Source organism: Centropristis striata, chromosome 8 (assembly GCF_030273125.1).
Source record: "Centropristis striata isolate RG_2023a ecotype Rhode Island chromosome 8, C.striata_1.0, whole genome shotgun sequence".
NCBI classification, from domain to species: Eukaryota; Metazoa; Chordata; class Actinopteri; order Perciformes; family Serranidae; genus Centropristis; species Centropristis striata.
In genome coordinates, this window is record NC_081524.1 from 33,016,302 (window position 1) to 33,027,733 (window position 11,432).

Genomic DNA, 11,432 nt, shown 5'->3' on the forward strand with positions numbered 1-11,432 from the left:
AGACTGTATAGAGTGTGGTCACAAAGTTTCTGCTAAGAAGGAGTGTGTGGGCCCAGGAAATGCCAAAAGGAAACTTTAAATGGGTACAATACTGGGGGTGTGTGTTTTGTCTGGTAAGTGCTCTTTATGTTGGGATTTCGGTTGATATATTAGTTAATACATAATTAAAAAAAACAATAAAAAATTACAGTAGAAATATATGTTTAACTAGAAATAAAGGCAATGTCTCCAGGAAATGAATGTAAGTCCATGTATTGCCCCCGCGACTCACTTAACTGTGTGTGTGTGTGTGTGTGTGTGTGTGTGTGTGTGTGTGTGTGTTTACATGTAATTTCCCAGAGACCCAGAGCCCCCGGAACGTGACGACATTACAGTAACCTCTTCAGTTGTTTACGGTTAAAGTGAAAGGAATTTTTCCACATTTATCAAAATGACTAATACCTAATCTCGAAGTCACTTTGTCTCACTATAGAGCCTCAACAAGGGAACAATAAAACAATCCTAAATCAAATGGAAAAATGGCTTGCATAGTTATGTCAATTTATCATATATTTCCCTCCATTATTTAAAGATAAAAATGCAAGACTGTGCACTATATTATGACCAATTAGAAAAGAAGATACACTGAGTATGTTACCTTTGAAGATATTATAATTTTATGACTGTTTACAATAGTTTTAATCTTCTTTAAGTTCAGTTGGAGGTTTCAGCTGCAAAACACTTTCTTTCTTGCTTTGATGGCAGGAAATACTGCAGACTATGCAGGTGGTGCAGTTTCGATGTTTTTTAGTGGGAACCAAACAGACTTGTGCTGTTGTGCAGAGTTCTTCAGCATGACCATGTGCTCATGTTTAGCAATTGCACATATGCATGCATCAGGTGAGTATGTATGAGTGTAGGCACATGCATGTCTGCATGTATGCATTTATATGTCAGCCTTTTTCAGCGTGCATATCTGTTCGCCTGCTAGTTTACGTATCGATCTTGTTTCTGTGTTTGACAGGACATCGTCTCAAATTGATCTCCTCCATCCTACTTCACCATGCTGACCCCAGGGTGTCCCTTTTGTAATCTCCTGAGCTGATATCTGAACATGAACAAACCTGTGAACTGGAACCACTGTTATTTTGTAATTTTACAAAACACAGTCCTGCCATTGTAATTTGTGCAGCTTGAAGGATATATTGTCCCTTTGCTGTAAATATCTGATATAGCACTGAGAATGTTTTAGAAAGATCTAGTCCTAAAAGTGAAGATATCTGGAAATAACACCAACAAAGCAGCTCCCACAAGTAGGATTACTGCCTAAATAGTTTAGCAAGTTCAGATGATGTGGCCCATTGAGTTTATTTGTCTTCACCCAGTTAATCCTAATGACCACAGATAGAAGAAACAGACAACTCTGTGATTCTGTTTGAGCATTATTGCAGAGAGACAATAGCCAAGAAATGAAATTGATTAGGTCTGATAGGTTGTATTGAACATTGATCATTTATGAATGGTCAACACTGCAATCAAGGTTTGCTGCCCTGATTAAATCTTGCTTTGAAGACTTGAGCATTTGCATAATCCTGATAGAGTGGAGCCTGTTAAAATAAAGGTATCAGTGATAGCTACAAGGAGACAGATGAACTTTTTTTGTTACAAAACACACACACACACACACACACACACACACACACACTACAAACATGAACAGCTGCTATTAAATCATGCCCCCACAAGCCATTAAACCATTTATCATCAATGTATCATCAGATTCCTCTTGTTGCATAATCCCAAAAAGTTTCAAATGACTGCATGCTCTGAGGACAGCCTATTTAATGTTTCGTTTTTCAAAAACTGACAGCCCAACAAACCGTTAATCACTTCCCTTTTGTATTGTTAAAAGGTAACACGAGAGAGACGCAGAGTGGCAAAAACAGACGAAAAGAGAAAGTGAGAGAGAGATGAATGTGATGAGGTGCCTTAAAGGACAAAGCGCCCAAATTATAAGTACCAATATAACGGTCTGTAAAACACCCAGTGACAATTAAATGTGTTGCATTCAAATTCATGTTTTAAGAAGTTTGGGGAAACATGCATATTCACTTTCTTCACTTAGATGAAACAATCAATACCATCCTCCTGGCAGTGCTATAAATATGAATGGAAAGCCAGCAGCCAGTTAGGTCAGCTCAAAGCCTGGAAACAGCACAAGAGGTATCTGTCCAAAGGTAAGCACACACCGGCACAGCTAAGGCTCACAATTTGTATAGACTGGGGATACTTAGGAGTAGATAGAAGGTCGACAGTTTATGCCACAAAGAAGTGTTGTACATTTTTTTAAAGATGGAAACAAGAAGATTATTTTGAGATTCAACACAGCAATCTGTGTCAACTTTATGTCACAGTAGTTGCAGTAGTTTTTGTGTTGTTACCATTTATTACAAAGATTTCGTGCAAACCAAATCATTTTTGACCACTCAAGAATAGTCAACAATTCCTTAAAAACAACCACAAAACAATACACATTGATACACCAATGCCATGAGGAACACCACAGAGAAACCATGCTGTGGTTTGGTATCAAAAAGTTTTGGAATTTTGGAGAGACCTGTTAGAATTTGCATTTTTCAGAGGTTAGATGGCGAGCACTTCTGTTCTGGAAAAAACAAACCCTTTTATTGTTGATATACTGAGGAAAGCTGTACATGCTCTGAATGCCACAACAGGTAATTTTCTGTAGATAGGTCTGGTTAAAAAATGGTCCCAATACAATTACATTCTGTAATCACTCCAGTGTGCAGAAATATTCATTTACAAATGTGTTAATTTCAAATTTATACTGCATGCAAAAAATTGCATTGACACTGCTCATACCTTGAGGTCAGAGGTCAGTTTTTCCCTTGACAAAATGTAAGCCTAACTTTGGAGCATTATTTAGCTCCCTTGCTGAAAAGCTATAATGATGATGCCATATGATACCCGTATCTTCACAAATTTTGAACAGAGCCTGCTGCTTATAGTTTATTATTTGAATGTTTCTAATGTTGCAGCATTATAATGTTGTATCTGGTTGAGATGGAGCTACTTTGAACTACTTTACATATATCATTACTTTCATGAACTACATAACAATGCATTTCATTTCTGATTAGCTTATGACAGTTTTTAAAATCTTAATCTAGAATACATTCAGTAACTGTAGCAGAAGGATGAATAGGGGAGTTAAAAATGCCCCTGAAGGGTAGTGGAGTCAGATATGCTCAAGTCAAGTACATGTCGGAATTAACTTTAATGGAAATATAATTAGTTTACTATTCACCTCTGATGAGACTGGAGTTGGGCCAGGCATCTGAGAGAAACTGCGAGACGGAAACACAGACAAGAAGGCACATTGAAAAAGCAATGAAACCAACAGACAGGCAGGCCTGTAACTTTCTGTTGAGCCAGCTCATTCAGTCACTATGCCACTACCTTGACACAGTAACGGTTTGAACTCCAGACAGATTTAAGGACAGAGACCCTGAGCAGGTCGAGTTAATGTGTCACCAACTTTTAATTTCAGGCCCCATTGTGAAATCCTCCTGTGCATACGTGCTGGTCATGTAAAGCTGTCAAGGGGAGAAAGGGAGGGTTTATGATCAAAGGGGCTTAACTCAGCCATTGATCCCGAGGTATAAAATGCTGCCGGTAGCAGAGACTCAGCGTGGACTAGCTGCTTCAGCACTGAGCCTCCAAACCATTCACTCTCTCCTTCTCCTGCTCTACAGTTTACCACCATCTTCAATCAGCCATGGGAGTCGCCTACAGCGTTGGAGAGTAAGTGAAACGAGTCATCAAGACAGCTGTGAACATTTTTATGCTGGGTCCTGAATGGTGGTGTTATCTGGAATTCAATCAGACGGTATTTCAGTTTGCTTGTTTCAACAAATTTAGACAATGTGAGCTTGGAAATGCAGAGACATTTAATGGTGAGAAGTTTTTAAATGCAGTCATTGGACATTATTTGAGGTCAAATCATGCATAGGGTAGCCTACAAGTCTTCTTAAAATTTCTAGTGATTAGTGTTCTTGGTGATGCAATTATTTCTACATTTCTTTTTTACGAAAAAAGCATGGGGGAGTTTTTTTAGTCAGTCCATGGTAGAAAGGAGTAGTTGAAGTGCTGATGAGTAAGAGATTATGTGTGTGCAACAGGAAGAATGAGCATTAGGGAAAGAAAGGCTTGATTGTGTCAAAGTGGGTTTTTACTATAAATTGCTGCATACTGTAACTGCTTTTGAATGGTAAATAGACTTCCAGGATTTAAGCCATAAATTACCTAGAAGTGGGTCTCTTTTGGAAGTCTGTAGAACGGGGCAGAATCCAACATAAACAGCCTAACTCCAAACAAGGGCTTCCTATTTTTTTCCCTCGTGCCCTCGGATATCCTCACCCCAGCATGATTACTGCTTTAAACATTCAAAGCATGCTTCAATTTCTAGCTGTTCATGCCCAGACATGACGCAGAAGATAATAGAGTATATGGCAGTTGCTGAACTTTTCATTTGTTTTCTCCTTCATTGGAAAAAAGAGGTTTGGCTAACTGTCATCATGCTTTAAAGCTGCAGCAGTATTACATGTGCAGAAAAAGTCTAACATCTGTTTTGCGGTTTAAGTGACGTAACACACAGGAAATCTGCTTTAGTTATGTGGTAGTTCGGTTGAATTCCTCTTTTGATAATATTATGGCATTGTAACCTATTTGATCATTTGCTTTTCATATGAAAATATTAATTTCAGCCATGGCAGGCCACATGAATATACACTTTATCTGTTCAGGCACAATTACTAGTGGTTCCCAACCTTTTTGGAGTGAGGTCCCCCCACAGCTCTATCAGATTACACATGCACCCCTTTATCATTTACCACCATTTGTTTGTTCCAAATCGATAACATTATTTATTATATATTTTTTTTTTCATACAATTGAACTGTTTAGGTTGGTTTGGTCAGCAGGTAAGCTACTACTACTACATGGTGTGAAGCTTGTTTCAAACAGTTATGCATTACTTTTAGCTAACTTTTTTTTTTTTTTATTCAGATAATTTTTTGGGGGAGAATGGAAAGGGGAGACGTGCGGCAAATGGACCGCCGCAGCAAGGACTCAGCTTTAGTGGTATGCGCTCTATCAGTGAGCCACTGGGACGCCCCCTTTCTAACAATTTTGACCACTTATTAATTTGCTTTAGCTTAGCTTTTTATCCCAAACTTTTTGGCTAAATATTTAGATAATTTCTCTATTAGGCTATTTAATTTAATTAAGTTTTTTAGGCGAACAACTTCAACCCTTTATGCATTGTTTCATATGTTTAGTTTAACAAACATTTTATTAATTTTTCACTTTCAATAGTTTTTCCAATACTTTTAGATGGCTATTTCAACTGTTTAACAATTAATTTTACATTTAGCTAACTATTTACAACATTTTTCTATTAGGCTACATTAAGGTAAATAGTCTTTTAGTGCAGTACTAAAACCATTTATACGTTACCTTTAACTATTTCAACCATTGATCCATTACTTAGGCTAATCACTTGAACAGTCATTACTTTTAACTTGCTCACTAGTTAACTGCAACACAGTGTTCAGGCATTACAGTGATAATACTCGTATGTGGCTGTTTTCTTTAACCCTGGTTGAGAATCACTGTAATATATGATGATTATCTATTCATAAAAGATGCATTTTTTCCTTTGGCTTCTCCAGGGTCGACCACCTCTACACCTTCTTTGTTCAGTGGTCACCAAAAAACTACACCAAGGGCAACAAGAAGCCCCGCAAGTCCCGCTACCTCATCAGAGAGAAACATCAGAACCGATATGTGGTAGTGGAGAAAAACAAGGCGTCTGCCATCAACAAACTCCTCAGTAATCCTGTCGACCCCACTGCTAAAAACTGGGAGGTAAGGTTTGCATATACACACATATGATTTAAGATTAAATAAAAACCCTCCATGGTTCTTTAACTGCAGGATAACATCGGGGCAAGACAGCAAACACTCAAAAGTTTAAATATTTGCAAACACAATACCATAAAAATCATCCAGTATCCCTCACTTACAGTAACTGAGGCACCAAAGTGCTTGGCAGTTATCCCAGAGGTTGTGGGAAATCCCAGTCTCTATATATGGACATCCTATCTCTACTTCCCTCCCATTATCCCAGGCTCGCCCGTTACTTTCCTGTTACAGAGAAAAGAAACTGCTCCGTATCAGATCCAACCAATAAGAAGCCCCTACACTTAAGTTCCAAGCCAATAGCATTTCAGAGGCAGAAAGTGAAAGTCCAGCCCACAGGGAACAAAAGTGATGGATGCTGGGCGGTTTTGTTATAGCAGACATGTGGTGCTCTAGAGTACAGAGCTTGACAGTGAAGTCAGGAAGTATGAAGGTGCTGACAGATAATTTCAAGGTGCTTTATTTTGCGAGCGACCATTTGGAGCCGTACGTTGAGGTAAGACTGCTATGTATTTGTGTTCAGAGATGTACTGCATTTATAGGGTAAAATATCATTACCGGAGGGCTTGAAATGTGTTTTCCATTCATCCTTGCCAGCTCCATCATCAACCATTCCAGTTGTGAATTCACTGTTGATGAAGCTGTGTTAAACTTGTCCCCGCAGCTACAGTACTGCTGCAATAACATCTCTACCCTTCAGATTTCACATGTGCACTGTTTCTCAAAATTTTCATTTTGTTTCCTCCAGATTATCACAGTAAAGGACTCCAAGCGGCGTCTGAGTCTGTGCAGCTCGGAGGACTCTGAGGCAGAGGAGCCCGAGTACCAGGAGGAAGGAGATTATGCTCTTCCTGTCCTGAGCAACCACAGCCTGCTGCTGGAGGACCACCACCTGGAGAGAGTAAGTTTTATAATGATTACAGCCATCAACACGCTTTTGTGATAATTATTTTTAGTGTGACATCTTTTGATTAACATTTCTTTTTCTGACAGCTTGCTTCCCACATGCCAGCAAGGACCCAGGAATATCCATGGCACCTGGTCTACAGCTCAGCCGTCCATGGGAGCAGCCTGAAGACTCTGTACAGGAATATGGCCTCCCTGGACAGTCCTGTGCTGCTGGTCATCAAAGACATGCACAAAAAGGTTTGCATCTTTATCTTAAGTCTCTGAGGCTCCTCAGTAGGCAGTTTGAAAATCATGTCCTCAATAAGGCGAGGCAATCATTCAAAATGATAATTTATCATCTGTCAATATCATGTAATTTAAATCATATATATTGAGATACAGTCATGGAAAATATTATTAGACCACCCTTGTTTTCTTCAATTTCTTGTTCATTTTAATGCCTGGTACAACAAAGGTACATTTGTTTGGACAAATATCATGATAACAACAAAAACATCTCATAAGAGTTTAATTTAAGAGCTGATATCTTGACATTTTCCATGGTTTTCTCGAAAATGATTTGGTTATTATCAAGAAAACCATGGAAAATGGCTGTACCAGGCATTCAATTAAAGACTGTATATCATGCTACATAAATTTGATTTAAGTGTGTTTTTATTTCTTCTCTATAATTTCACTTGAAACTGTTATATAGTTATTTTGCACTAAATTTTAGATTTTAATTAATTTTAGACTTTTATTGAATCAGAAAACATGCTACATTGTGATATATGTTGTTGTCGAGATATGGAGTGATTATATAAGGATAGAAGATTATGGCTTTATCACGCAACTCTAACCTTGATTAACAGTATATCTGTGGATGCTCCTTTATTAAACTGATATCTTCATCTCTTTAGGTGTTTGGGGCTTTTTCTTCTGATCCATTCAAAGTCAGTAAATACTGCTACGGCACCGGAGAAACCTTCCTGTTTAGCTTCAACCCCGACTTCCAGGTAAGAGGGGGGTTTCCTTGTGGGTTATAGTGTGGTTATAACATCTTATCTACCAGCAAATCTGAGAAATGGTGCATTTATTATAAGTAGAGTTTGAAATCATTTAAGAAACTAAAGACAATCTCAGGAATTTTTTTTATTTAAAATTTCACATATTTTGTTGAAAGTGCACTGAGTTTGAGTACAAGTGTCTTATGTCTTTCATTTGATATGTTCCCAGGCATACAAGTGGAGCGGCGAAAACTCGTACTTTGTGAGCGGCAATGTGGAATCTCTGCAGATTGGTGGAGGAGGGTAAGTTATGTGGTCATTGATCTTCCCAATAAAATATAGACTTGCTCACCTTTAGCTATGGCAGCAATTAGTTCTGTCACTGTCACAAAGTAATAAAAAGACCATAAAATAATAACTTAAACGCTACCTGTGAGATATGTCAGATTACAGCACCTGGTATATGAGAGCATAAAACATTAACAACTTTTAAAAGATTACCATTAAAGTGCATATAACATTAACAGCTTTTAAAGATTTGACTCTAAAGTGCTATTTTTTTCTTGTTCTGTAGAGGTGGATTTGGCCTGTGGCTGGATGCAGATTTGTACCGTGGCGCAAGCTTCTCCTGTCCAACCTTCCGCAACGAATCTCTGTCCACACACGAGGACTTTATCGTACAAGACCTCGAAGTCTGGACTGTGCAGAACTGAAGAGAGAACATCTGAAAACACCAGATAAAATCAAAGTACAATCCACTGTCCTGTCTGGAATGACAACACTTCCAGACCTCAAGGAGTACGTGTGGTTTAGCCACAAATGTACAATACCTGTAAGAGCAGCTGCTATATTCGGTGCACCTGGCTCAGATTAGCCAACATACAGAAGCGGAGGCCTGTTCAGGCTGGATTTTCTGTTTATGCTGGTTTGATCTGTGTCTATAAAAGACAAGTGGCCAGATGAAATCCTGCGATTCAGGGTCCTGCTGCTTCAAACAACCGGCTAAACATCAGTTCTAAGACCAGTAATTAACTGGCATCTGACGCTTTAAGCCCTCCATGCCCTCCCTTTGTTGTTGGGAGTATTATAATACAAAGGTCACAGCCTGAGTTTGTAACTACTGTAAGCACATTCAGGATTTCAGGAAAATTACTTTTCTATTTTCTACAGTATGTATCTCTCTGTGTGTGAGTGTGAATATTCTATTTGCTTTCGCGGCCCGAGGTTTATGAAACATACTTGGTACATAAAGGGCCTATAAAACTTTAAGCCAAAAAATTGTGAAATAATTGTTTTATGTTACAAACACTGTGACATGATAGGATACACAATGGCCTTTCTAGACTATGATTGTGACTGACTTGTTTGTTCTAAAAAATTAAGGTCTGGTTTTAATGTTTTCCATTTGAAAACAACTGCTGCAGAAAATGACCTATCCGCTCAGGTTAAAAAAATAAATAGTTGCACTATAAACACTGTATTATCTGTGGTGCATGTGGTTTGTGGAGGAAGTGACCTCAACGGTTAACTGACACTTCTGTTTCTGGAAAGTGAAACACTTGCCTATCTATTTGCATATATAGACAATATAAAGGTTTCAAATCCTTAACAATCGAAATATTTAAAGTTCTTGTTCCTGTTTGGTTCATATTTCTTTGTGATTGTGTGTTAATATATCAGGCTGTGCTGGCACTGCCTGTGCTTTGTGAAACCACAGTAAAACTTTGTCTTTCCTGGGGAAAGACATCTTAATAAACCCTTAAAACAACATTGACAACAACATCTGTTTTTTCATGGTATAAATAACAGAATAGTCATATGTCACAGACAAAGAAACACATGCACATATGAGAATAGAAAGAACAAACATAAAATACAGTTTCCTATTAATTTTTCCCATAAAAAGATGAAACAATAGAGCAGACATTAATAGGAAAAGTGTGATCATGTAAACTTGCAGACACATAGACAAAGGGTTGTTGCACCAGCTGAGAGGGGGCTCCACATCCATCAAAGGCAGTGTAGTTTGCAGGACACCATACATGGTCCTGTTCACTTAATATTGAGCACCAAGTGTCCTGAACTAATATATTAAGACAAAGCAAATCAGAAGAAACAATTAGGGGGAGTTCTGCATAACATGTCACTATTCATTCATCCATAACAGCATGCACTCAGTGAAAGGCAGAGTGGACTCTGGACAGGCTGCCAGTCTTACTGAAGGAGCTAAAGGCCCCCGTACAGTGTGCCTGAGAACTCAACTCACCGCAGGTTAAGAGAACACATGCTTATAGACAAAACACAAGGAGAAAACATATTCACAAATTGGATAAAATCTGCAGCGTTTAGAAAAATGCTGCGTATATATAAAACACCACCAAACACAGAAACCCACTGCAAGTAGCTCATAGACATCAGTCCCATGTTTCTTCAGTGTCAGAGCTGGCCCCTTTTTGAAGCACTGGGTTAGGGGATAGGGTTCTTTCTCGAATGTAGAGCTGAAGGAACATAGGCGCTCTACCGCATAGAGGATAAGGGAAATGCTCCCAGTGTCAACTAAAAAGTGCATTTTAAAATGATTATTTTGCTTAACAGGCAACTAATAAGCACAAGGCTCACAGCAGATATCTGCAATAATATCTGAATCATACGATCACATCACCACAACCTATGCCTTTTTTGATTTGTTTGTGTCTTCTCTATTTGCAGCATTTGTTTCCCCCTAAATGCTCTACACCATGTGCATTGTCTTTTCAAATTGGTTAAGATGTTTTCTTAATTTACTTTTGTTTTGGCTATTTGCTGTGTGTGTTGAGCTGCCGGGGCCACCATACCAAATCTGATCAGATATTAATTTTCTAAAATAGTTGTGTCCATGGGCAATGAAGGCCATAGAAAGACCACATTTAAACTAGTAGAGCAATTAAGATGTATGTTTGACAGCAGAACAGTCCTAAATAACTTTAGAATTTAGACTCTTTTTATCTCCAGCGAGAATGAAAACAAGTGAAAAGAACTTTCATAGATCAGTGGTTACCCTGGAAAGTATAATGGAAAAGGTGCGAGACCACAACAAATGACGCAGTGGTGTGGGTGCCCTGGTAGATGGGAGGGGGCTTTTTATGCCAGTACCCAGGGACCAACTGTTCCGTACCATGCCCGTGGAAAACACACAGCACGTTCCATTGAAGTCCACAAAGGACCAAAAACATTACATTGTAAAAAAAAACAACATATAAATAAAGTCTAAAGAAGAAGAAGAAGAAGAAATAATTTTAAAGCCACTTATTATTTTCCATTTCTAATGCTGTTGGCTTCAGGCCTCAGTATCTTTATGGCCACTACTGTTCACATATTGGTTTAAGGGCTCTCTCTCACTCTGCTTTTGCCAAATGAGGCCTCAGTGTCCCCTTTGTACTGGTCACATGAATTACTATTTGATCTTTAAGTCCAAAAGTCTCTGTTGTAGAATGGTTCAAACGTGAGTTATTTTGCAATAAGTTAAATGTCCAATTCACTGAGTCAACAACACTCACATTTGTGACCAGATTATCA

General features: G+C 38.5%; 1 protein-coding gene across 1 annotated transcript; it reads left to right on the forward strand.

Annotated features, from left to right (window-relative positions):
• Positions 1-3,663: 3,663 nt before the first annotated feature.
• Positions 3,664-9,645, forward strand: LOC131976238 (nuclear receptor coactivator 7). The gene is made up of 7 exons (XM_059339169.1): positions 3,664-3,804; positions 5,733-5,928; positions 6,731-6,883; positions 6,976-7,128; positions 7,791-7,886; positions 8,107-8,180; positions 8,452-9,645. The coding sequence occupies exons 1-7, from the start codon at positions 3,779-3,781 to the stop codon at positions 8,588-8,590; spliced, it is 837 nt and encodes a 278-aa protein (XP_059195152.1). The 5' UTR covers positions 3,664-3,778; the 3' UTR covers positions 8,591-9,645.
• Positions 9,646-11,432: the final 1,787 nt, after the last annotated feature.